We start from the raw sequence: 27623 nt of genomic DNA, 5'->3' as shown, positions 1-27623 counted from the left end.
CGACCTTGCTTAAGGTCGAGCCACGAGAGGAAGAGTTTCATCTGGTACTGACGAGGAACGTACTTGTGCCTTAGCTTCCGCGCCATTTCTGCCCACGACATGATGGGCTGTCCTCGTTGTTCGGCCGAGAATTGCTCATTCTCCCAGAAGATCTTGGCTTGTCCGTCAAGCCGTGTGTCCGCGTACTCGACGCAAAGGTCGTCATCCCTCCTATACCACCTGAAATACGAGTTCATTTTTGATTCCCAGTCAATGAACTCCTTGGGCTTCCTCGAGCCCTCGTAGACGGGTACGTCGGCGCGCACGCTCCTCTGGATGCGTGCACGATGCTCCTCGCGCCGACGCTGCCGTCATCATAGTGCCGCCGGGCACGGGTAGTCCCCGCCGCTGGTCCATGGGGCGACGGGCGGAATGGGTCGTGTCCGCGTCGCCCGTGGTAGGGACGACCATCCCGCGGTGCTCGGTCCAAAGGCACCGGACGATGTGGTGGTGGGCATGCACCGTCAGCCCCGTAATATGGCGGGGGTGGCGGCCGTGGGTAGTCCTCGCGTCGTGCCGGTGGCTCGTCGAACCGCGGACCACGGGGAGGAACGGGGTCGAACCGACGAGCCTGATAGTCACGGCTCGGGTCACGCTCGTACTGACGTATTGGGAGATCAGGTCGAGCATAAGGGACCCCGTCGTAGCCACGGGCGTAGTCGTCCCGCGGGCGATGCATGTCCCAAGCGCGGACATCCTGTGGGTCGCGCACGGGCTCCCTAGCTAGGCGTACCGGTGGCGGTACGCCGTAAAATGGGCGATCAGGGACCTCGTAATCATCAGCAAGGTCCGGGTCGGGGTGACCACGGTATTCGGGTCTACCAGCCCCGTAAGGGGGGCGAGGGGGGCCTCGTGCAACCGGTCCCGCCTCAACTCCGTGCTCGGACACTCGGGTGTCGGCGAGCATCCGCTCCAAGCGCTCCGCCCTAGCTGCCGATGCGCGACGTTGAGCTCCTTGGTCTTCCGGAAGTTCTTCTCTTGGCGGGTACTGGCGAGTGGCGCCTCTTCGTCCTCGTCCTCTACCCCGTGCAGGGGTCGCTCTGGGGGAGTACTCGACGACGGGAGATTTCCCGTGTGGTCGTCGCCTCGTGGTATCCCGGTCTTCGTAGTCACTCGATCGGGAGTCGTCGAGGACGCGCGGTGTGCCGCGTGGGGAGTGCTGGGATCGGCGTGAACCACCGGGCGATGCCGGTGATCTCGATGCGCCTGGAGCACCCGTGACGTCGGGTGGGACCGGCGTGTCCTCGATATGGGGTAAGGTAGGATCCGCAACCGGCGAGGCCGGTTGAGGTCCCGAGAGGGCAATCTCGTTGCCTCTCTCGTCTCGCGACGGTTCGACTCGTCGCGGGGAGGTAGAACCTCCGCGTTGCGCCATCCGTGCGGATCGCGTCTCTACGGCCATTCCCTGGGTACCGATATGAATGCACGTAAAATCGATGGATGCGATGCACTAGATGCGATGCGATGCGATGCGATGCGAAGTCGGAGACGTGCTGTGGGCGACCACAACCGGGCTCTGATACCAATTTGATGCCGGACGTCGTCTCAACAGCGTCCGACCGTCACAGAGGGTAGGAACGCGGTGTCGTATCACTAACTAATCGGTTTACGTCCACGACGTCAACCGATGGATATGCGGAGAAGAGAAATGCATGTATGACGATAACGAGGATGATGGTTCTACTATGGTACGTGCAATGCGCCGACAAGCTATGAGAGCTAATCCGGAGCGGGGACGGGGTCGCCTAGCTAGGTTGAACCAGCCCTCCAAGTGGTCCGAGGCGGGTCGAGGGCGCGCACGCCGTCGAATGGGGGTAACTCCCACTGGAATGCTCACGCGCGTCGGGCGCCCCGACTGCACCGACAGGTAAGACGCCGCCTTTGTTTCGCTGCTTTCAATCTGTCTCACTCACCTATCTAACCCGAGCGGTGGAGGCAATACGAAAGAATACTGAAGGAAATAAATGACGTAAAGAGGCGAGGGAAGCAGGTACCTTTCGCCGCTGGCGGCGACGGGATCCTCGTCCCAACTCGTTGAGGAGGAGGGAGTTGTCGGGGGCGCCGGAGGTTGACTGGTGCGGAGGGGCGGTGGCGTGGGTGTGAGCGGAACGGGAACCCCAGCGTCGCGCGGAGCACAGACGGCGGGCACGTCGCGAGGACGGTGGCACACGGCCAGGCGCATAAGGCACCGGTGAGCACGGCCAGCGGGCGCTGCAGATGGCGCACGATGCACCGGCGCGCGCGCTGTTGCCACGCGATGCGGGTGTCGCACAGCACACCAGCGGGCGCAGCTGGCGAGCGCTGCTAGGACTGCAGCGCGCCGGGCGGGCCAGCGCGAGCGCACACGCGCAGCGGACGCGGGTGTAACGTGAGCAGCCACGACGAGGCGTGGTCCCGATCTCGCAAGGCGTGGCGGGCACCACTTGTAGGGCTCTCGGGAGCGCCTGCGGCTGGGCAGCAGGCGCCACGGAGGGTGGCGATCGGGGAAACGACGCGGCGGCTCTGGGCTGGGAAGCAGTGAAGCGATGGTCCAGGTGCGGCGGCCTCGGCGTTTAGAGCGGCAGGCAACGATCCGGGCGAGGGAGGGCGGCTGCACGACGGCCTGGGCGTAGGGTGTCTACGGCGCGGGCGGACTCCGGCGGCCGAGAGCAGCAGAGCGATGACGGGTTGGCGAGGTCCGGCGGCAGGAGGGCGGCGCGGCTGGTCGGCAGCGCGCGGCGCGATTGGCGGTTGGCGCGCGCGGCGACCGTGCGGCTCGAACGGCGGGCGGCGCAGCGGCGCGGGCGCGACATGCGCTGCGCGCGCGCCAGCGCCGCGCGTTCGACGGCAGCGGCGCGCAGCGCACGGGCGGCGCAGCCGGCGCGGGCGCGACAGCGGCTGCGTGGCGCGCGCCATCGCGTTCGATGGCAGCGGGGCGCGATGGCGGCCCTAGCGGCGCTGGCGCGAGGGCGGCGCGGGCGACGGCGCGCGCTTGAGCTGCGGGCGGCGCGACGGCGGCCCTGGCTGCGCGGGCACGGAAGGCAGCCGCGCGGCTGAGGCGGCGCGGCTGTTTGGCGGCGATGGTCTCCTTCCCTTCCCCTTCTCTTCCCTTTCTCTTCTTCCTCTCTTCTTCTTCTTCTTTCTCTTCTTCTTCTTCTTTCTTCTCTTCTTCTGCACGACCTGACCCTTCTTTCTCAAAATGCAATTCTTCAAAAATTAGGTCAAGGTAAGGGAAGCGCCCACCTCTTCCCCTTATATATGGGTGAAGATGGCCCTTCCTTAAGTCCAATAACACAAAATAAAAGGGGGAGAAAATAAGCAAGAAAATAGGAAACGGGCTTGTCAGGCCCAACGTAAAAAAAAGGGGAAAAGGGTTCCTCCTATGGGCCCTTCCCCCGCTACACGACAATACGAATAAAGGGAAAACTATAAGATAAAGTAACTGACTGTAACGGTGTGCTCCGGTTGTCGGCGTCCGCGTCATGCCGAGTAACGGAATGCGGGATCCCGTGTTGCTGCGGCGGCTCGTCGTGGTGGCTGGACTCGTCTCGGTGGCGAGCTGGGTAGTGCCGGCTCCTCGGGTGCTGAGTCAGGGAAGTCCTGCTGCTCCTCTGCTGCTGGCTCGATGACGTCCGGTGGTGACGCGCCATCACTTTCTCTCTCAAAGCATTCTTGCATCTTGTTTCTCTGTGTGAGATCAAGAGAGTTAGGGCTTAAAACCTTTTCTCTCTGTGAGATCAAGAGAGTGAGTGCTTATCCTTCCCTTCTCTGTGTGAGTTGCTGAAGTGAGAGAGCTAGGTTCCAACAGGGAGAAGCAATGAAGACAAGAAGGGGAATTAAGGACGAAATCGAAAAAATAACTCCAGCTAAAGAGTATATCCGCTGATGAATCAGTACAGTTTTGAATCTGGGTGATGATCTTTTGTAAGTTATTATTTAATCTTTGGGTGATTATAGAAGTCGCTGGTCTGATATTTAACGTAGATTTTTGACCGTAATTGTCCCCTGCTTCTCCTCCTCATCTTCATCATCATGCTCTCTCTTCCTCCATATCGCTCTCTCTTTTCTTCTATCTCGCGCACTCTTGTTCCCCCCATCTCTCTCTCCACACCCATCCTTTTCTTTCTCTTTCCTTCTCTCTCTATCTACATCTCTCTCTCTTTCCTACATCTCTATCTTTACCTCTTTCTCTCTCTTTCTCTTTCTCTATATCTCCATCTCTCTCTCTTCCCCTACATCTCTCTCTCGACCTCTTTCTCTCTCTCTTTCTCTCTCTATCTCCATCTCTATCTCTTCCCCTACATCTCTCTCCACCTCTTTCTCTCTCTTTCCCTCTCTATCTCTCTGAGGCTCTTTCTCTCTCTTTCCATCCATCTGGCATTCTCTTTCTCTCTCTCTACCTCTATGTTTTTCTCTTTCCCCCCCTCTTGCGTTCACTTTCTCTCTCTACCTGATGTGAAACGACGACGGCCGGGATTGATCGGCGCGTTTCACGTCACAGGGTTATGATGCGAATGTATGGGATGTAACCCGAATGATGAGAAAATACGAATGAGCAGATAAGGACTTGACGGATAACGACGTCGGCCGTACCGATCAATGAGAGACGAGTGATCCTAAGATCAAACTCCCAATGACCCGCTGGACCTACTAGACGTCTACTAAGTGAGGGGCATCTAACAGCCCTGGAGCGTTCGGCGTCCAAGTTGGATGACAGTCCGTCTACCACAAGAATCCCTATGCTCGACAAGGTGGCTAGTCCTATCCGATGATGTTCGAGAATATCACGGTAGCGGACGCGATAGGGGAAGACGAGACTGTCGAAGATAATAATACTGGAGTTTATAGAGGGGAGACGAGACTGACCTTTGTATTGCTTAGTCCAAGGCGTCCAAGTCGTCGAGCGGATGCTTAGTGTCGGGTCGTGCGGACGAGTGTCATTAACGAGGACAAAATCGGGTGCGGACGGTGCGGTCGTAACTACCAGCAGAGAGCTGAGTCCACGGGTGGCGTGCAACAAAAGTCGAAGCAGAGGGCGCAGAAGGCGCGCGCTTGGCTGGCGCACGGCGTAGTCGTGTGGGCGGGCAAGACAGCGAACCAAGTATCGTGGGAATAGTCGTGAGGGTGGGGCAGAAAACCAAGTAATCGGTTATGGCGTAGAGGGTGGGAATCAAGAAATCAAGAAAGATGAGGGCGAAGGGGAGAGCGAAGGGGAATCAAGGAGATATGGTGAGATCAAGAAATCAAGAAATCATGAAATCAAGAATTCAAGAAATCAAGAAATCAAGAAATCAAGGGGAAAGAAAGTGGGCGATCAAGAAAGACAAGAGGATGCAGTTGGGAATCAAGAAACGATGGGGAAAGGAGGGTGGGCGATCAAGAAAGGCAAGACGAGGCGGTTGGGAATCAAGAAAGATGGGAGAAAGGAGGGTAGGCGATCAAGAAAGGCAAGACGAGGCGGTTGGGAACCAAGAAACGATGGGGAAAGGGGGGTGGGCGATCAAGAAAGGCAAGAGGAGGCGGTTGGGAATCAAGAAACGATGCGGAAAGGAGGGTGGGCGATCAAGAAAGGCAAGACGAGGCAGTTGGGAATCAAGAAACGATGGGGAAAGGAGGGTGGGCGATCAAGAAAGGCAAGACGAGGCAGTTGGGAATCAAGAAACGATGGGGAAAGGAGGGTGGGCGATCAAGAAAGGCAAGACGAGGCAGTTGGGAATCAAGAAACGATGGGGAAAGGAGGAAAGAGGGGAAATTCAAGAAATGTGGGAGGGTGTTCAAGAACGGTGGTGGGGTGGATCAAGAACGAAGAGAAGGGGGGGTATGGATCAGGAATGGTGGAAGGGTGGAAAAAAGGTACCAAGAAATGGCTTTCTTGAACTGTAACAACCTAGAACCCTCCAAGAAAGAGGAGTTCTTGATGGATCTGGGGTGTGCTCCCTCGGCGGAGCAGATTTCCCAAGTTGATGATGTGTCGGCGACACTTCTTGAATCTCCCAAGACCCCCGGAGTAATCTCGACGAAGGCCTCTTTCAATTCTTGATGGCGGCGACTTCTTGAAACTCTTTCCTCGCACCGGAGTGATCTCGACGGCGCGCTTTAACACGTCTCCCTCGGAGTGATCTCGACAGGAGAGACGTGGGCTCTACCCACGGAGTGATCTCGACGTGGGGTGGGGCTAGCCAAACCCCCTACACTACTCTCTACGATAGGGGGGGAGACGAATTGTGAATAAACTTTTCAACAATGACTCCAAGGTGTTCCTTGGGCATGCCATCCCCTTATATAGTGAGGATGGGTGCCAAGTGAACGTGGGAGAGGACGAACCGTCGCGAGACGTGGTTCGGCCTCCCTTACAAATTCAAAATACAAACATAAAAAGTAAAAATGACGAGGACGGGGCCCAACAACATTGGCCCAGTCCACGAATCCAAAAATACAAACACACATGAAAATGAGTATAAGTAAAAAGATAAAAGTTCTTACGCGGGGTACTTAAACCCCGGGTGGCGAGCGTCGGCGCGAGCTGCTCGGCGTGGCTGACGACATCCCATCGCGTCATCCTCGAGATGGTTCTTTGTCATCGTGGCTTCGTCCTCGAGATGGTCCTCCATCACTTGGCTAAAGGTTGTAAGGGCTCTCATAATTTTTCTAGATTTTTCCATATTTTTATATAATTTGTTGAAAAAGATTTAGCCAAAAAATGATTTTTTATCATTTATTTAGCAGTTTTATATATATATCAAGGGGCATCCACGTCATTTACCCGAATTTTGGGCAAATACGTGGATGCATTTTTTTATATATATGAAAAGTTTTTTATATACTAAATAAACAAAAAGTCGGCGAAAAATATTCAAAAAATATATATCTATATATTAAAATCTCGGTTAGCCACGTGCATTAAATGCACATGCTAACCGACACTTTTTTATTTAAAAAAAAACAATGACGACTTGTAACGGCGTCGATTCGCCGCGTGCATTAAATACACGCGGAAATCGACGCCGAAAAAGCGTAAAGGCGGTCAGCTTACGCCCATTTGATTACTATTTAAAGGAAAAAAAAAAAGAACGACGCGGTCAAAAATTGCGGCCGAAAGAATAAAAAATTATCTAAAAAAAGAGACCCTTTGTCCGTTTCTTTTGTTTTTATTATTTCAGGGTGACGTGGAGCATTTTGAGCCCTTCAAATTTTGGAATCATATGCCAATGATTGCGCGCTTTGGACGCGCACAACGACGTGTCAGGACGTGATCCGAGAAAGCAGAAAACTAGAAATAATCATGCGGGCCAATCAAAAAGCGCCATTTCCAAGCTTCTGGGAGGAGAGATAAAATGATCCAACGGCCTAGATTTATCCATACTAAAACCTTGATATCTTGAGATCTAGACGTCGGATTAGGCTGAAATTTTGAGGGTAGGTTCGTCTTTTCTCCCTCTACAATCCGGACTGTTGTATCTTTAAATAGAGGTCTGGAAAAGGGCCAAAATCACTTTTGGAGGCTCTCCCCAATCATTTGGCCAGGAAGGACACAGGAGGGGCTCTTGAAGTCGACAGAATCTTGCTTCTGCACTCAAATTTGTAAGTCTCTGATTTGTATTTCAATCATCCTCTTGAACGATTCTAAAATGCCAAGGCATGGGCGAAATGTACATGCCCTAGAAGTTTGTTTTGAATGAAACTAGCACTTGATTTTGATTCTGATTCAAGATCTGGTTTTGTATTCTTAATTCTAAATCAATTTAGAACATTTCTGTATCATTAGATTTTTAATATAGGGTCGGATTTTGTCTTTTCCCCCAATTCTTCATTTTCTCTCTCTAGGTTAATTTCTCTAGTTTCTCTCTCTAGATTTTGATTTTTATTGTTTAGGAATTTAATTCAATATATTAAAACCTAAAAATAAAATTTGAATCGAAAATTCATCCGTCTTGAAGTCCAATTTGAAAATCCCTTTCTTGATTATTTAATTCCCAATTTTAATTCATAAAAATTGTTTTTAAATATTATAATAATTGGGAAAATGATAATCTGAATTAATCTGATCTTAAAATTAAAATATTCCTATCTTGAATTATCTGACCGAAATGTTTAAAATGAAAATTAAGTCTTGCTTAATTTTGATTAATTAAAGAATATTATGAAGGATAATTAAGACTATTATTTGCAAAATTAGTTCATCTTTGAATTAATTCATTGAAATTGGATAAAATTCTCACTTGCTGCCTCCTTGTGGTTCGACCCTTTACTTGCTCTATATTCCATTTTAGTGATTAAGGGAAATCATAAATTTTATTGTAGAAGTCTAAATCCAAAATCAACGACATATTTACGTGCATTTTTAGGCTTATCAGAAGACTTTATATGGGCTCACCCAGTTGCCTAGAGCATGGTTTGGCAAGTTTTCTCAGGCTCTGTAGAATATGGGGTACACACAAGGTGATGATGATCATACTTTGTTTGTGAACCGTCTATGTCTGGTTGTGTTGCAGTTCTTCTTGTGTATGTAGATAATATAATCATTACTGGTTAGGGAGTGGCAAGTCTGGGACGTGACGCCCTGAACATGATGGAACGTGACGAACCTTTTGTCACGTCACCGTGCGTCACATGTCCCAACAAATACAAAAAATACCGCCACGTTCCATGACGCGTCTATCTATTGGGCATCCCGTCATGTCCACGCCATCTGTGACGGCATCACCGTTACCGTGACGGAAAAACCCTCTCTATCTCTCGTTCTCTTATTGCTCCCCTTTCTCTCTCTCTGGTTACTCTCCCTCCCACTCTCTCTCCCTCTTCCTCTCTAGAGCACTTCTCTCTCTATCTCTCTCATTCCTCTATCTCAGTCTCTCCCTCTTTCTCTCATCCCTCACTCTTCTCTCTCTCTCAGTTCTTGTGTCTCCCTCTTTCTCTCTCAATCCTAGCTATTCTCTCTCTCTCTCTAGTTCTTCTGTCGCCCTCTTTCTCTCTCGTTCCTCAATCTTCTCCCTCTCTACATCTTTCTCTCTTGTTCCTGCTCTTCTCTCTCATTGCATCTTTCTCTCTCGTTCCTAGCTCTTCTCTCTCATTCCTCTCTCTCCCTCTTTCTCTCTTGTTCCTCATTCTTCTCTCTCTATCTTTCTATCTCGTTCCTTGCTATCTTTCTCTCTCTCTCTTTCCTCACTCTTCTCTCTCTCGTTCCTCTCCCTCTTTCTCTCTTCCCTCTCTCTTGTGTCCTTTTGTAGCTCTCTCCTCCCTTTCCCCCTCTTTCTCTCCTCTCCCTTGTTCTTTTCTCTCTCTATTTCCTCGCTCTTCATTCTCGCATTCCTCTCTCCCTCTTTTTAACTTCTCTCTCTCTCGTTCCTCTCTCTGGCACCTGTCTGTAGCTCTCTCGTTCCTCTCTCTCCCTCTTTCTCTCTAGCGCTCTAGTCTTGCCCTCTCATTTCTCTCTCTTCCTATTTCTCTCTCGTGCTATTCTCTCTATCTCTCATTCCTCTCTCTATTGTTCCCCTTTCTCTCTAGTGCTCTTCACTTGTTCATTCCTCTTGCTAAAGATCTTTCTGTCTATCATTCCTATCTGCCTGTCTACCTCTCTCTCTCAATATTTCGTTCTATCTCTCTGTCGTGCTCCTTTTGTGGCTCTCTCTCTCTCTCTCTATCTCTCTATCGCTCTCTCTCTCTCCCCATTTGTGGCTCTCTCTGGATATCTCTTTCCATCTCTCTTTTGAATGTATTTAGAAATTTAACGTAACGGCCGTCATCTGTGGCGGCCGTTCGTCACGTCACGCATCCAGGCCACCTTGTCACCGTCATGCCACTATCACGTAAACCTCATCACGCGTCATTGTAATTGTCACGACCTTTGAATTTCGCCATCGTCACCACCACTTCATCCGCCACATTCCCGTTGTGGTAACTTATGATGTGATGGATGACATTTGACGATCCCTATTACTGGTAATAATGTGTAAGAAATGGAATCACTGGTTAATCTATTGGCCAAAGTATTTGAAATAAAATCACTGGGACCACTAAGGTGTTGTTTTGGTATTGAAGTAGCATACTAAGAAGATGCTATCTTTATTTCCTAGCAAAAGTACATCCTTGATTTGTTGGAAGAGACAAAAATCAGTGGTTGTAGGCCATCTTCGACTCCCCTTGAACCTAATACAAGGTTGGGATTAAGTGAAGGATCAGCTCCTGTAAACAAGGAGAGATACTCGGGATTGATTGGAAAGCTTATCTACTTGAATCATACAATGCCAGATATTGCACTTGCTGTTGGACTTTTAAGTCAATTCATGCAGAATCCCAGAGAACCGCATTGGCAGCCAGCATACAAAGTGTTATCCTACTTGAAAGGTACCGTAGGATATGGGCTGATGTTCAAGAAGTATTGTGAGATGAACTTGGAGATCTATACTAACTCATATTATGGCAGCTCTCTCATTGATCGGTGTTCTACTACAGGATATTGTGCATTTCTCTAGGAAAATCTAATTACATGGAAGAGCAAGAAGCAATCCGTCGTTACTTTATCAAGGGCAGAGGCTGAATACAGGGCGCTTCAAAGAAGGTATATGTGGGGAGATATGGCTGAAGGTTATTCTAAATGTCCTTCACATACAACATAGGGGACCAATTATGATATGCAGTGACAGTTAATCAGCAATTGATGTAGCTCATAATGATGTACAACATGCTCAAACAAAGCATGTAGAAATCAAAACACATTTCATCCAGGAGAAGATAGATAAAAACGTGGTCCACCTACTACATGAACCCATCATTCAACAAATGCCAGATCTGCTTACTAAGGATTTAATTGGAAGTTTTTTTCAACAACATTCGTCCAAGGTGGGAGTTCGAAGCATTGATAATTCAGATTATAGAGATAATTAGTGATGATTTAACTTCACTAATTAGTGTCGTTGGTTTATCTGAATTAAAACAACAAAAATTTATAATAACCTTACTAGCGTAGGGAGGGTAAGGGCCAATCCACAAGGGGCAAGGATTTTTTCTAATGAATTTTTGCTGTAGTTATAATTTTTTTATGAATTTTAGAAGTGGGTTCACTACCTATAAGATAAATAACTAATAAAACATAAACAAAGAAATTTACAATATAATTTAAATATTTATAAAAATATTCGCAAGTAGAAAATGAATTTTTGGGATTTTTAATAAATATTTTAAAGCCAAAAAAAAATAAAGAATGAAACAGGGTGGTGCTCAAAACTTAGTCAAAATTTAGCTATGTCCGAATGCTAAATGGGGAAAGTGGCTTGGTGGAGGAGAGAGAAAAATGGCCTGCACTAACTTCACACTAGAATGAGTTTTTGAGCATGGTTGCATGCATTGGAACCGTCTGAATGTTGGCTATGACTGGACATTGAATGGATTTATGACTTGGATTAGTGCACGCACTCACTAACTTCCTTCTCAGCCTGGCACTCACTAAGGTGAATAGATCTATGACTCAATTGCACTTAGGCCACCAGACGTTACTTTGGATTGAATCACAACATAAATATTACAAAAGGGTGAAGGGGTTCATATAGGGAGAGAGAGTGAATGAGAGCCATTGGATTTTTGATACAGTGGATGTCCAGATCCTCTTTTTTGGGTTATGATCCACGTTCATTATGGTCCTCCAATCATCATTTAGACCTTTTCAACACCCCAGGGACGTTCAAGACTTCTTTCCTTAATTCGCATTAAAAGTGCTATCTTTAAGTCTCCACCCTTGGATGATTTATGGATTGAATGGCTGGATCTTCTTCTCTGGCTTGGATCCACCTCCAAGGGTGTCCTCAATTGGCATCCAAGCACCTTAAATGCTCATAAATAATCATGCCTGGACGTTTCCCTCGACATCCTTTCTTTGGCCCAAGATGTCTCTCATACTGGGCTTAATGGAGCTTCCTTAGTGGGCCTTTAAACTAGAGCTAGCTGTCTTGATTTGGGCGTCTTTTCTTGGCCCTCGATTGTGGCTGGGCCTGCTTCTTTGGGCCAAATAGCTTCTACTTCAATTATGTATCCCCTTTATTCATGAAAGTTTCACCTAATTTGTGCATCTTCCACATAAACTAAGAAGAAAGTGAGATTTATTCCACTTAACTCATTGAGTTAACTAGGGTTAGTCCCACAAATGACAATAATTAACTCAAAATTAGAAAAATGTGATTTTATTTCATGAGTTTTCGTAGCTTAACATAAATGTTGATAATATATGCAGATAAAGATAAAGAAGCACATAAACTAGCTAGAACTGCACATATATATTACTATCATTTTGGATTTATCAAACACCCCCCAACTTAGATCATTGCTAGTCCCTTGGCAATGTCCATAGATTTTCTATGGATTTCCCCTTACACCTTACACCAAGAAGGTATCTGCATGAGGCATTAGGTTTATCAATCACATATCTAGACGAGCATTTCTCTTTGACAATCTAGGTCAAAACCTTTGCAGGAATACATGAACTTTTTTCCTCATGGTCTGAGCAGAGCTGGTAGTCATGATAGGGCAGCTTATTTCTCTCTAGGTTCAACACCATAAAAAAATAGATTTTCTCACTTCACACATCGAACTGGGCCTCACCCCTCTTGGTTCGCTCTCTCCCAAGAGAAAGGGTTACTTAAGTGTTGATGTCCCTACAAGCTTTATCAGACCTGAAACAGAGAGTATGCACTCTTCTCCTCTTAGTATGAGCACAAGGTAACAAGGTGTGGTGAGAACTGGCTTCCTTTCTACTCTAAGGTTCTATAGAGATGAGAAGGATGGTTTAAGGAGAATGAGCAAAGTCTGAATTAAGAAAGTCAGAGGCAGATTTAATATTACCTGTATAGCCTACTCCCAAGATTCAAGAAGAAATGTGGAAGGTAGAAGAAGGTAAAGATGATCATCATAAGTTATTCTTCTAGGTAGAGAATGTACTTATTCTGGAATGATATGGTTAGGCAGTTCATAGGAAATGACTAAGAAGAAGAAACACGCCCCATACGAATTTTTCTATTCTCTTTTTTCTTCATAATTTTGTAAAATTTATTCTTTGCAGTATTTTTTTTGTATTTTTAGTTTTTTTGTCCTTTTAAGGGGGGAAAAATAGAAGAAGAGAATAAGAAAGGATTTATGAACGCCTTAATCAGATATTTTTTCTTGAATGAAAGTCAATCACAGATGTCATGCAATCACTCTACCCTGATAGAGGTTTTTAATCAACTCTGAGGATCAGATAGAAGAAATAGTTTGAGAAGATGTAGAGTGAATATTAATGGAAAAGATTTAAAATCAGATGACAAATATCAATGTGATATTGTTTTAAAGGTAAGAGAGATAGAAAGACTAAGGAGTAAGGCATTTCATAAGGAATGGGGTGGAGGAGGTGTCCTATATAGGTACGGTGAGGTAAAAGTGGTAAAAGGTAAGTAAACATAGATGTATGAAGATGGGAAATGAAGAATTGTGGGATGAAGATCTTTTATAAAGGGTACGGGATGGAGGGGTCATGTGCTGAAGACTTGAAGAAATGCATCTCACTATCGAGCATATGATTAGGCTAATAAGTAGTCATTCACATAGATAGGTTTGGTTAAATAAAAACATGAGTGTAGTGGGGGTGTCACACTTTCACTCAACACTCAAATGCCTATCTATGGGGCATACACCTTTTGATTTTCAGATCTGTCCTTCACCCTACCATTGCTCTCCCATTTGGAGATAAGATCATGTACTGCCTAAAAATCAACATTGATGCCCCTATAATATGATCATGATGCGCTCAGTGAGCCTAGCGTCCCTACATTATCTTCTAGGGCAAAAGAATAAGAGGGGCTGTCCAAAGTTTGGTTATGGCATGATGTTGAATTCAAGGATTTTTTATACCCCCCTACGTATTAAAAACATGGATAAATCATAAAAAAAAAACTTTTAAAGCGGATTGTCTCCCCCCCCCCCCCCCACATAGTAATTGCATAGTCCACGATCCATAGGAGAATATAAAAAGGAGCTTAGAGGGCGCAAATAGTGGGTTGAGCTCTTTCATGCAGGTTTCTTCACGTCCATTTCATGTATTTGTGGTTGACATTTTCTGAGATCAAAGAACAGAAAAAAAGAAATGAAAGAAAAGAAGAAAGGTAACAAATATAAATAAAAGCTTTAGTGTGGCTCTATAGAGGTTACTAACCTGCAAGTTTTTTCAAGATCATGCTAAGCAGCTGATGAGGTTGATCATCGTGTATGTAAGGCTTCAGCCTTTGCCCAATAACTGTGAATTTTTCTGGGTTCTGGGATCCGAAATCAAAGTGGCCTCATTTTCATATGATTCTACTACCAAATAAGGTCCATTCCATCTACTTTTTAGCTTACCATGAAAGAGTTTTAATCTTGATTGGTAAAGCCATACCTTTTGATCTTTGACAAAGGTCCTTCTTCGGATTTTGTTGTCGTGGAAGGCCTTCTTCTTGGCTTTATATATCTTGGAGTTTTCATAAGCCTCATTCCTGATTTCTTCAAGTTCTTGGAGCTGGAGAAACCTGCATTTTCCTGCTTCATCTAAAGAAAGATTTAGTTTTTTAATGGCCCATGAAGCTTTATGTTCTACCTCCAATGGTAGATGGCATGGTTTTCCAACTATCAACCTGAAGGGGGACATTCCTAAGGGTGCTTTTAGGCTGTTATATAGGCCCATAATGCTTCATTTAGTTTGTATGGCCAATCTTTCCCATTGGGCTTCACAAATTTTTGAAGGATTTTCTTAATTTCCCTGTTACATAATTCAACCTGCCCATTAGCTTGCAGGTGATATGGGGTGGTTACTCTATGTTGTAAACCATATTTTTTCAAAAGATATCTGAAATTAAAATTTACAAAATGTGACCCCCCATCACTAATTATAGCCCTAGGACATCCATATCTACAAAGCATGTAAGTCTCCACAAAATCAGTGACAACTTTATTGGTATTGGTCCTAGTGGCTATGGCTTCTACCTACTTTGAGACATAGTCTACAGCCATTAAAATATACTCATTTCCATTAGAATTAAGAGATGATCCCAGCAAATTAATGCCCCATGAATCAAAGATTTCTACTTCTAAAACGGGTTTAGAGGCATGTGATTTTTTCTATTTATATTTATGGATGCTTGACATGCTAAACATTTCAAATAAAAAACATGTGCATCTTGAAATAAATTTTACAATAAAACCCACTTTCCATTACTTTATGGGCTGTTACCTTAGCCAAATTGTGACCTCATCCTGGGTTGGAATGACAGAATTTAAGGATGCTGTTCTGTTCTTCTTTAGGTACACATCTTCTAAGAATTTCATCAGCTCCTTAACTAGGTTGGAATAGCTCTGGTTCTTCCCGAAAGTAATCTCGCATGTCCTTGAAGAACTTCTTTCTCTCATTGTAGCTCAATCCTAAAGGGACCCTTCCTATCACCAAAAAATTGACAATGTTTTCAAACCATGGCACATTTCTTGTCTAGATGGCCAGAATTTGCTCATCCTGAAATGCTACATGGATGAGTGAGGGATCATTTTCTTTGACTCTAGAAAGATGATCAACAACATAATTTTCACAACCCTTTTTTTCTTTGATTTCTATGTCAAACTCCTGTAATAACAAGATCCATCTGATGAGCCTAGGTTTAGCTACATTTTTAGGCAAACGATATTTTATTGCCGCATGATCACTATAAACTATTATTTTACTACAAAGTAAATAAGGTCGAATTTTTCCTAAAGCAAAAATTACTCCTAGCAATTCTTTTTCTGTGGTAAGAGTAACTGAGTTGTGTATCAATTAAAGTCCTGCTAGCATAATATACAGCCACAAGTTTCTTCTCTTTCCTCTGTCCTAAGACTTCTCCTACAGCAATATCCGAGGCATCACACATGATTTCAAATGGCAAGCTCCAATCTGGAGCTTGCAAAATAGGTGGATGTGCGAGGGCCTTCTTTAGCTCTTCAAAAGCAGAAATACCATTTTTATCCAAAATGATTTCATTAGTTTTACTAGAAAGGAAATTAGTAAGAGGTTTGGAAAATTTAACAAAGTTTAGAATGAGCCTCCCATAGAAACCTGCATGGCCAAGGAACCCTCGAAGGGTTTTTAGATTTGTGGGAAGTAGAAGGCCCTGGATGACTTCTATTTTGGCCTTGTCCACTTCCAGTCCACGATTGCTGACCTAGTGCCCCAAACCACTCCCTCCTGTACCATAAAATGAGATTTTTCCCAACTTAGCACAAGGTTACTTTCAATGCATATTTGAAGAACTTTAATGAGATTTAGAATGAAATTTTCAAAGGAATCTCCAAATACAGAAAAATCACCCATAAATATTTCTAAGCAATCACCTACTAAATCATAGAATAAAGAGTTCATGCATCGTTGGGAGGTGCTTGGAGCATTACATAGGCCAAAAGGCATGCGCCTAAAGACATATGTACCTACGGGGCTAGTAAAAGTTGTTTTCTCTTGATCATCAGGATGAATGCTAACTTGATTGTATCGTGAATAACCATCGAGAGAACAAAATAAATTTTGTCTTGATAGTTTTTTCAAAATTTGATTAATGAAAGGAAGGGGATAATGGTCTTTCTTTTCCCTTTTCATTGATCTCTATTCTTACTCCAGATTTCTATGGCACCATGTGAACAGGGCTGACCAATTGACTATCAGAAATGACATAAATAATACTTGCATCTAGCCATTTCAATATTTCCTTCTCTAGTATTTCTCTCACATGTGGGTTCAGCCTCCGTTGGTGCTCCTTGGAAGGTATAGAATCCTCTTCCAAAAATATTATGTGTTCATAGATTGATGAAGGGATTCCTCTAAAATCCTCAAATGTCCATCCTAATGCCTGTTTATGATCTCTCAATAACTTAAGCAGATCACTTTCTCGTGAAGGAGTAAGGGACGAGGAAATAATCACAGGTAGGGAACTTCTACAATCTAAGAAAGCATATTTCAAAGATGATGGAAGAGGTTTAAGCTCAAAGTTAAAATTTAGGGAGAGTGTAGGAGGATCAGGTTCTGCTTTTTCCTGGTTGGTGTCATCTACTCTCAATAGAAACCCTTGAATAACCTCAACATCATCCTCCGCTTCATCACAAAATCTTAACTCTTCATTACTTTCTTTAGGACATTTCATCATCTTCGATATGTCTAATTTCACTCTTTCCTCTCCAACCTTAAATACAACTGTCCATTTCTCCCAATCTATGATTGTTCTAGCTGTCACCAAGAAGGGCCTTCCTAGAATGATAGGCACTAAACTTAGATCCCCTTTCACCTTGACCTCAGTAACGATAAAATCGACGGGAATCTCACAATTTTCAACGTTTATCATCACGTCAGATAATCTACCCTCTGGATGTCTAATTGTTCCATCAGCTAGAAATAGATCCATGCAGAATTCCTCTAATTTCCCAAAACCATATTTCTCATATAAAACTTTAGGAATAATACTAATACTAGCTATTGTATATAATAAGACTAGTAAAAGTCTTTCCACCAATTTCACATGTAATAAAAGGAGCTCCTAGATCTCTCTTTTTAATGGGAACAAACCTTAAGATACTAAAGACATTTTTAGAAAATTTAACTACCTCTTTGGTTTTCCTAGCTGTGCATGAATCCTTGAAATATTCCTTTAAAGGTGCACATTTAACCATGTCCTCTACGACTACTGACATAGTGGCTTTCTTAAAATTCTCTAGGAGTCTATACTCATAATCAGAAGAAGACTTAGGGGGTTTTAAGGCCTAAGGATAAGGAATGGGAGGGTTGTAGGTTGAAGGTAGGGGTTCCACACTAGGTGATGGAGCCTCTTCTTCTCTTAGGATATTTTCCTCCAATTTTGTTTTTTCCTTGCCTAGGTAAGGATCTTGAAGTTCCCTGCCATTTCTAAATTTTGAAATGTCTTGAATTTCTTCAAGATCTTCCTCATTATCATGATATAGGCTTTGCTCTTATAAATTGTATAAATTTTTGGGATTGATGGAAGGTTGAGTTGGAAATCAACCTGAGTGGGAGTTAGATTCAACTCCCTTACCTCCATGGTCAGCTGTCCTTTGCTTCAAGCTCTCCAAAAGCTGTCTTGTCTGCTCTTGAGTGTCCATCATGGCTTGCATGCGCACCTCCATTTCTTCTCTTAGCCTTCGATTCTGCTGCTCTATCATGTGAGAGATCACGTGTTAGAGTAGACAAATCTTGTACCTGGCTTTGTGGAGCTGCTTGATAAGGCTGCTGTGGTGGGGTCTAGAATTGGACTCATTGTTGGAAATATGGCTTGGTCCCTTGGGAGTAGATTCCTTGGTTGTTGTAAATAGATCTGTTTGGTCCTCCCTAAGTCTGCTGGTTGTAGTTCAACACATGTACCTCCTCCTCTCCAAGTTGGCTTGGTCCATCCTCATGATCTCTGCTAGAACATAGAGAACAAATCTTTGCTTTCACAAGGGGTGAATTAGGGAGAAAAGTGTTCTTTAGAGTGGAAGTCAATTCTTCAAGCTTCTTGTTGGTTTCTCTTATCCCTACATGAAGATCAACTTCCTTTGAAGTTACTTGCAGCACTCCCCCTCGCTTTGGGTTGGTGTTTCTTCCATTTTGACTTGCTCCTATTTCCTGCAGATCAGTTTGACCCACCCTTTCAAAAGATAAAAAACTTCATCCTCATGAGCCATATAAAATGAGCCACCAGCTTTTTGATTCACTTTGTTTTTTAAAATATGACGAAGTGATGCATAAAAAAATTCAGCTAGCTGACATTTTTCTATTCCGTGGTGAGGGCATTTTCAGATTAATTCATTAAACCTTTCCCATGCTTCAGTAATTGCTTCATGATAATGAGGATAAAACTTCCAAATTTCTTTTTCTATAAAGAAATTAGTTTTGGAAAGGGGAATAAAATTTATGGAGAAGTTTATTATGCATTTATTCCCATGAATTAAATGTTATGCCTAAATTTCTGTACCATGCAAAAACCATATTTTTTAAAGTAAGCGGAAAGTATTTTATTTTTACAACTTCAGTAGTTAAACCGCGAATATTTTGGGAGGAACATCGAATGTGAAAATCATCAAGAAATTCTAAGGGGTATTGAGAAGAATGACCAGCAAATTCAGGGAGAGAGTTAAGTAGGGCATTGTCGTACCTAAACATAACCCCCTCACCTACATTGATGTTGATGACAGTTTGCCTTAGACTTCCTGATGGAGTAGATCTGTACGGCATCATCCTTTTCCTCACCTATTGTGGCTGACAATCTTTTGCCATATCAAATTTTTCTTTATCTTGGGGTGTAAGTGTTTCTGGAAGGGCAGGATATTGAGTGTCTAGATCTTCCTCAGCACTAGTCCCAGCCTTAGACCTTGTTAAGACCATCAATCTCCAAAAAATTAGTTAGAAGTACCGTTTATTGAGGGTTAGCTGCCCTCACCTTCAGCAAAAAAAGGAAAAAAATACAAATTTACTTAATAAAGTCACCGTGCTCCCCGGTGACTAGCTGCTACTAGACTAGCCAAAAGAAAAAGATGAACAGGTAGGAGTCAAAAAAGAGAAATAAGAAGGTAACCTCTTTGTCACACCCTCCAAGGCCCAAAGGTCTTCTTCTTCTCCTTTCCACCAGCTTCTTTAGCCCTAGGTGCTTCGTCCTTCGCCTTGCACTCACTAAGGTGAATGGATCATTGACTCAATTGCATTTAGGCCACCAAACATTACTTTGGACTGAATCACAAAATGAATATTACAAAAGGGTGAAGGGGTTCATATAGGGAGAGAGAGTGAATGAGAGCCATTGGATTTTTAATACAGTGGACGTCCAGATCTTCTTTTCTGGGTTATGATCCACGTTCATTATGGTCCTCCAATCATCATTTAGACCTTTTCAACACCCCAGGGACGTTCAAGACTTCTTTCCTTAATTCGCATTAAAAGTGCTATCTTTAAGTCTCCACCCTTGGATGATTTATGGATTGAATGGCTGGATCTTCTTCTCTGGCTTGGATCCACCTCCAAGGGTGTCCTCAATTGGCATCCAAGCACCTTAAATGCTCATAAATAATCATGCCTGGACGTTTCCCTCGACATCCTTTCTTTGGCCCAAGATGTCTCTCATACTGGGCTTAATGGAGCTTCCTTAGTGGGCCTTTAAACTAGAGCTAGCTGTCTTGATTTGGGCGTCTTTTCTTGGCCCTCGATTGTGGCTGGGCCTGCTTCTTTGGGCCAAATAGCTTCTACTTCAATTATGTATCCCCTTTATTCATGAAAGTTTCACCTAATTCGTGCATCTTCCACATAAACTAAGAAGAGAGTGAGATTTATTCCACTTAACTCATTGAGTTAACTAGGGTTAGTCCCACAAATGACAATAATTAACTCAAAATTAGAAAAATGTGATTTTATTTCATGTTTTTTCGTAGCTTAACATAAATGTTGATAATATATGCAGATTTAGATAAATAAGTAGATAAATTAGCTAGAATTGCACACATATATTATTATCATTTTGGATATATCAAGCAACAACCTAGCAGCTTGAGGGGGGGTATCAACTGTATATTTTTCTATATTTCTTTCTATATTTTTCATCTTTCTATATTTTCTCTTATGTATTGTATGGCCCATTATGATAGACCCTATATATTGCAAGTTTTGGAATTAGTAAGTTTTTCAATGGACTCTCTCTCGTGTGGTATAGGGTTTGAACGCCCTATGTTGGCTGTAAGTTCTTCAGAAAGGATGGAAGAAAAGGCCGTTCATGAACTGAGAAGATGGGATAGGACGAGAGAATGAATATATAAGATATCAATATGGTTTAAAAATGATGGGAACAAATCAGAGAGGGGATGGACGAGAGAGGGGTGAGACGTGGAAGAGAAGTCAATGATGGTAAGTTTCAAGTGATGAAGAGGCTGGGGGAAGAAAATAGAGGATGAACATGATATTGAAGAAATAGAAAGAGGGAAATGAGAGGGGCTGACTACTGTAGAAGACAAGTGATGATTGTTGATCACTTTCGTTGTGGGTCTCGCCAAAATAACTCTATTTATAGAGAAAATTCATAATAAACTTCAAGCAAAATATGTTCAATCACTTATGGACAAGCTCATGAGCTATGGAAAACAAAGACAATAAAACATGGAGGCTTAAGAGTAAGTGGCAGAGATAAAGATCGGAGTGATGTTAAGAGAAACATGGGTGGAAATAGTCTAGCTGACAGTGGGAGGATTTAAAGAGAAGATAGATTTTGGGGAGAGTGAGAAAAGTCAAACATGGCTGAGTGAAGTAAAGTGGTTGAGTGAGGAGGAGAGAAAAATAGAACGGGAAAGAGAAGAAAGAAATAAGAAAAAAGCGAAAGAAAAGAGAGAAAGGAAGTTAGGGTGCAGGTGCGAGAGAAGGGAAAATGGCCTAAACATCTCTCATCTCTCTCTCATCCCTCTTTCTGATGTCGCCTCATCTCTTCAAGCATGATATTTTACTTGGAGCTTGGACGTCACAGATAAATCCATAGCAGAATCATTGGAAAAGGAGTTAAAACCTTTTCGAACCTTTTTTGGAATGGTAGAGTTATGGATCAATGCTGAGACTGGGAGAAAATATAAAACAAGGCAAAAATTGTTTACCCAAAAATGTCATCTATTAGGGGTCTTTTTAAATCCTCGTCCTACAAGAGGATCTGGGCAGTGTAAGATTCCATCCCCAGGCCCTCCCTTAAAACAAGGCCCCAAACAGCCACATGCACTGATGCAACCTGCCTGCCCCACGTCTCCACCACCAAGCAGCCTATCATCAACAATGATGACGCCGAAGCCGACTTCACTCGTCTCTCAAGAAGCCAGGATCATTGACTCTATCTGAATATTCTTCCCTTTCCCTACATGTACAGCTCACTATTCAGATCAAAATAAAAGAAACAAAAACGATCAAAGGTCGTGCCAACTGCTGGGGGTGCGCCTCTTCCACCGCTTCAACACATGAACACAACCCGCCGCCGTGAAGAGCCCAAACGCAGCCAGCCATGGCTTATATCGCTGCATTGCTCACATTTCGGTAGTACCCCCCTGATGAACAAAAACAAATCGATCACCTTAAATGAACAAGGGAGAAAGAAGAACCAGACAGAGTTCTTACTCACTTGAATGAGGATGAACAGTATGGAGGCATTAGCAGAGGCCAGAGAGAAGATGATCATGCCTGCCAGGAGCTCGTTTGGGACCAACCTGCGCCAGTTGAGACCCGTACCCTCATCAGATCTGCCTCTAAATCCAAACCAGAGAGAGAAGGGAACTACGCAGTCCTTAGCCGCGCTAGAGACGGAAGGATCATCCCATAGCAGGCATGGAGCCCGCAGAACAGTGCAAACAAGGCCCCAGCCTCCTGTAAAAGCAACAGAGATTCACCAAATACTCGTGAGCTTTTCAATTTCTTCATGGGTTTTTATTTTTCGTCCCTGATCAGACCGGGTAGTCGTAGGCAGCCATGGTTAGAGAGAGACCAGCAGCAACAAATGACAGAGAGAGATAGTCTTCAAGCGGGATGAAAGATCTAGGGCCAGAAAGCCAGGAAACAGCGGTGCTCCCCAACATCCTTGATCCCAGAAAGCAAGGATATATCAAAGATAGATTCACATCTCTCCCATCAGCCTACACAAAATTGAGCAAATTTTGATGAAACAAAAAAGAAGCTAGAACGAAAGGCACCCCCATTCATCATCATACCACAATTGTCGGTGCCCAGAGCATCGAGAATACAGAAATATCCATTTATCTGGAGCAACAACAAGCATAAATTTAAACAAGCTGAATAGACACTAGAGGCAAAGCAAAGGTTTTTTCAGTAGTACCCTTTAGAATGGTCGTGGAGAAGGAATAACGGTACTCCCCGATGGAGAAGAGTTTGTGGGCATGCCAATTCTGCCTGACGTACAAGGCGCAAATCACAGACAAGAGCAAAAGGGAAGAACAAGCCGCTCTCAGTATCATCTTCCCAAACGGCAGAGGATCCCCAATCTTATCAAGATCCAATGAACTAGCCTGCGCTCTTCCTCTTATCCTTCCCGCGGGGAATATCTGTCGCCAAATCTTCCCCGCCAGCTTCTCGATCGATCGCGTCCCACCCCATATCAATCTTTGATGGATCATTAATATACATATTTTTTAACTATTATTCTCCGAAACTATATCCCGCGGTGGGAGGAACAATGAAAAACGAGAAAAAATGTAGTTATTCAGAAAGAAAAAAACGTATTTTCCGATAATCGCAGATTTTCAAGATTCCCGCCACCGTACCTCCGAAGTAGGAGGAGAAGTCTGTTCCTGTTGTAACTCGTTGAAGAGAAACAACGACCCAAGACGCTACAGTGAAATGCGGAATCAACTCGGACGTGATAATTGTGTCGGTGTATAGAGACAGGAAACAAGAACCTCTTTACGTCACCGGCGTGACGTCAACGTGCAAGGCTCTAGGTGCAGGGCAGCGACTTCTCCTATGGTGCTGCGGAGCAACTCCTCAAACTCCCAAGACAAGGGAGCGGCCACCAAGGAGTGATGAAGACAAACCAAAGGAGAGAGAGAGAGGAGAAGAGAGGAAGAGACAAGAAGAATGAACAGAAAACTCATATGCCTTACATTTCAGAATAGATTTGCCCTCTATATATAGAGGGCCAATTACAGTTTCAGGGAATTTGAAAGGTCTGGAATATGAAAAGCCAAGAGCCTTTTCATATTCTCCAAAGAAGCCTCTTCATATTCCCACAAAGAGACAAGAGGAGGGGGGTTAAAACTTTTCAACTCCCCCTTCCTTTATTGGGGTTTGAGTAGTCAAGCCCTCCCCCTTCACATTCCCGTAATGGGGGGCTGACACACCCCAACAATTCCGAAGAAATCTACGACGGGAGAAATCTACGACATTCCTTAACAGTCTTCTCCACTACAAATTTCGGCGATGGCAAAGGCGATGAGGAGGAGGATGGCAGCGAGGGAGAGAATGGAGAATGGGAGAGGACCGCTGGTTTGCCCTCATTGTCACGAAATGTTCCCTTCAAACATGGCGAGGAACGGTCATATGCGGTGGTGCACTGTCGAGCACCGCCGAAATGCCGATGAGGCCCAGGCCGCCGCAGCACTCGTCCTCCTTCACCGAAAAATCCCCGAGAAGCAACCTGCGATCGTGCACCTCCTCCTGCTCTTCGGAAGCGGGACGGATCGGTCCTCTTAGATCGAAAAACTGTGCACCATTGATTACTGGCCACCCGCACAGGGTCACCAGTGCCTGCGCTCGCGCAGGCCACCTGCTCTGGGCCGCCCACGCCCGTGCCCTAGCGCCGACCACCCGCAATCGCCAGTGCCAGCACCAACGTAGGGCAGCGCTCACCGGTGCCAGCGCACTCTAGGGCCTGCTAGCGCCCGCACACGCAAGCGCCCGCGCACGCCGCACACCTGGCCACCTGCGCATGCAGCTCGCCCGGCTGCCCGCGCCTCCGGACGCGCTCGAAGCAACTTGCCCCAATTTCGGACTCCCTCGAAGCTTCTTACCGCGACGCATACAGCTGGATCCATGACACCCTTTCGAAGCGCACATCAATCATCCCGCCAACGACGCCCCATGCCCAAGCACTCGGGCCACTGAGCAACCAGGCTTAATCCGACCGTCTCATAGCCAGGGCCGCTCAACACCCGGAACGTCTAGATATTTCGTCCAGTGGGCTTTACAATGCCCGGATCACCCAGTCATGTCACGACCCGAATTTCCCGCAGCCTCATCATGCACCCCGATGCCAAGGTACGCCTGAGCTCTTTGGTGTCAAGTGTTCTCCGTCCAATATTCCTCTAGAATTCGTCCATTGCCATCAGATTTGATTTTGAATATCTCTTTCTTTCCTCAAAATTCCCCCTTTCGTGAGATTTCTTGCAGACGTGAATTCGAGTATTAGATTTGGTGCTTCGGCATCGTCACGGTGGTTGAAGACAGTACTCCTGCCCTCGACGAGGAACGGGGCTCCACCACCAGTATTTCATCGGTTTTAAGTTTCGAATTCGATCGTGTGGATTCTGTGGTCTGTTTTATCCAATCCATACAAACCTGTCCTGCATCCTCCCCCGTCGATATCCAACCTATCCCCACAGTCGTCTTTCCCCTAGTTGTCGTGCATCACTCCCTCTCCTTCTCTCTCTCCCGCTCCCTCTCTCTCCCTTCCTCATTCTCTCTCTTCCTCCCTCCCTGTTCTTTCTCTTCCTCCCTCCTTTGTTCTCTATATACCTTCCTCCCTCGTTCTTGTAAAACTTCCTTGAATTCTCAGGAGGCATCTCAAGACCAAGAACAATAACAAGAACAAGAACAAGAACAGAGATAGAAGAGAGAGAAGAGAGAGAAACAAGAAAGAGAGAGAGAGATAAAATTGTGATAGGTCATTGAAAACCCACAAAGTATTTAGATAACATTGGATGTTATTTATATTACCATATAGTAGTTATAAGTATTTGTTTGTTACAAACGTTTAAATCATGGCCATTATAATTGTTATAACGGCTATAATAATTTAAACCTTAACCGTCAGTTAGTTCTCCTATCGAGATGAAATCCTAGCAATCTACATGTAATCCTATTCTAGAATGAATCCTACACGTCTATATTTGAACTTACATTTAATCTTATCCATCTATTTCTCTTAACGAGTATAGGGTACGTGTTTGAATTTTACTAGTCTAATCTTATTAAAAGTCTTATTGGAGGATCTGCTCTTGACACGGAGCCCTTTGCTGATATGGCTTGCCGAGTTGTCACTCCTGTCTTCGTCTTCCTCTTCTTTGTCCTTAACACTCCCCCTCAAATGAAACGGCAGACGAGCGACGTTGAGCTTGTCTCTAAGTAATGAAAAACGTGCCTGAGGGAGAGCTTTTGTAAGGGCATCAGCTACTTGTCCATTGCTTGGGATGAATCTGATTTGTAGAGACTTCTCAGCAACTTGTTCACGAACTAAGTGGAAATCAATTTCCACATGCTTTGTCCTGGCATGAAAAACAGGATTGGCAGCCAGATAAGTAGCTCCTATGTTGTCATACTAGAGTATAGGGGCTGTTGTTGTATTGATGTGAATCTCATTTAAGAGTGGTTGAATGCACAACACTTCTGCTGCTGCATTTGCCAACGCTTTATACTCAGCTTCTGTGCTTGATCTCTCTACGATTGGCTGCTTTTTAGAGCTCCATGAAATCAGATTTTATCCTAAATAGACTTGGAATGCACCAGCTAAGCATCTATGTCATTGATCTCCAGCCCAATCTGCGTCACTGAAAACATTAACATTTAAATCCAAATTCTTGTGAAATAGTAAACCATGAAAAATTGTTCCTTCCAGATATCTTACGAAATGTTTTAAAAATTTCCAGTCCTCATTTGTTGATTGATGCATTTTCTGGTTGGCCTTACTTATAGCGAAAGAAATGTGGGGCCTAGTAAGAGTTAGATATTGTAAGGATCCTACAAAGTTTCTATATAACTTTTGATTAGTAGTACTTTCTTTAGTTGAGTTGAGTTTTGATAGGCTATAACGCGTTTTAGTCTCTTTACAATGTTCCATAATACATTGTTGTAAAAATATGTAAAATGTACTTTGATTGAGAAAGCAAATATCCATTTTGAAGTTTAATGAATTATATTGCATGAAAATAATGAGCAGGTCCAAGATCTTTAATTTTAAAGACTAATTGTTATTGCGATATTAAATGCACAATATCTGATGAGTGAGGTGAAATTACAAGAACATTATCAACATAAATAAGAAAAAAAATAGTATGACTTGTAAAACTTTTGAAGAAAAGATATGTATCAGTTTTATGTCAACGAAACCATTATTATTATGAAATATAAGTAATTTAGTAAACCACGCACTAGGTGATTTTTAAGGCCATAGATAGATTTATTAAGTTTGCATACATGATTAGGGAAATCAGGATTTTTAAAACATTGAGGTTGTTCCATATATATTGTTTCTTTCAAATCACCGTGTAAAAATGCATTAGAAAAATCTAATTGATGAATTTCCCAACCATGACTTACAGCAATTGATAGTAATAAACTAATAGTTGTGTGTTTAACCACAAAACTGAAGGTTTCATTGTAATTGAAACCTTCTTGCTGGTTAAACGCCTTAGCTACTAATCTGGCTTTGTATTTTTCTATATCTCCATTTGAATTATATTTAATTCTGTAAACCCACTTATAGCCTATAATTTGGAAAGTTTAATATCTAGGAACAAGATCCCAAGTATTATTTTTCATTAACGCATGTATTTCATTAGTCATAGCATCCATCCATGTACTATTTTTAGAAACTGTGTTAAAATTGGCTGGTTCATTGTTTTCAATAGAGACAGATAAACACTCTGGAGGTTGATGCTTAATTGAGGAAAATACTAATCGTTTCTTGGTTTGAGTTTCATGTGAATCAAAATTATTTTGATTATTCTCCTGTTTATAAATATCTAAAAGGATTTTAGTCTTTAAGGTATCTCCTTGTTCAGGAGTATAATCTAATGTACTTGATATAGATTTTTCCAAATCTGAAGGAAGATTTGGATCACAAGTCAATATCTTAATAGAATCA

General features: G+C 44.0%; 1 protein-coding gene and 1 non-coding gene across 2 annotated transcripts; one reads left to right on the top strand and one right to left on the bottom strand.

Annotated features, from left to right (window-relative positions):
- The first annotated feature begins 18793 nt into the window (after window positions 1-18793).
- On the top strand, window positions 18794-18900 carry LOC144710761 (small nucleolar RNA R71). The gene has a single exon (XR_013583405.1). It is a non-coding gene; the product is annotated as a small nucleolar RNA R71 (small nucleolar RNA).
- Window positions 18901-21942: 3042 nt separating this feature from the next.
- On the bottom strand, window positions 21943-23160 carry LOC144710073 (uncharacterized). The gene is made up of 5 exons (XM_078583736.1): window positions 22816-23160; window positions 22480-22662; window positions 22311-22396; window positions 22155-22239; window positions 21943-22050 (listed from the first exon to the last, which is right to left on the bottom strand). The coding sequence occupies exons 1-5, from the start codon at window positions 23158-23160 to the stop codon at window positions 21943-21945; spliced, it is 807 nt and encodes a 268-aa protein (XP_078439862.1).
- Between the last annotated feature and the right edge of the window lie 4463 nt (window positions 23161-27623).

Source organism: Wolffia australiana, chromosome 12, assembly GCF_029677425.1.
Source record: "Wolffia australiana isolate 7733 chromosome 12, ASM2967742v1".
Classification (NCBI taxonomy): Eukaryota; Viridiplantae; Streptophyta; class Magnoliopsida; order Alismatales; family Araceae; genus Wolffia; species Wolffia australiana.
The sequence above is the reverse complement of the archived record's forward strand: the minus strand, read 5'-3'. Positions and strand labels throughout refer to the sequence as shown.

Bases quoted from the DNA above. Each gene is read 5' to 3' on its own strand.
- LOC144710073 (XM_078583736.1), bottom strand. From the start codon at position 23,160: ATGATCCATCAAAGATTGATATGGGGTGGGACGCGATCGATCGAGAAG. The intron at 22,663-22,815 runs GTTTAAATTTAT...AATTTTGTGTAG, and splicing joins CTCTAGTGTCTATTCAGCTT to GCTGATGGGAGAGATGTGAA. The intron at 22,240-22,310 runs GTAGTTCCCTTC...CAACTGGCGCAG, and splicing joins CTAGCGCGGCTAAGGACTGC to GTTGGTCCCAAACGAGCTCC.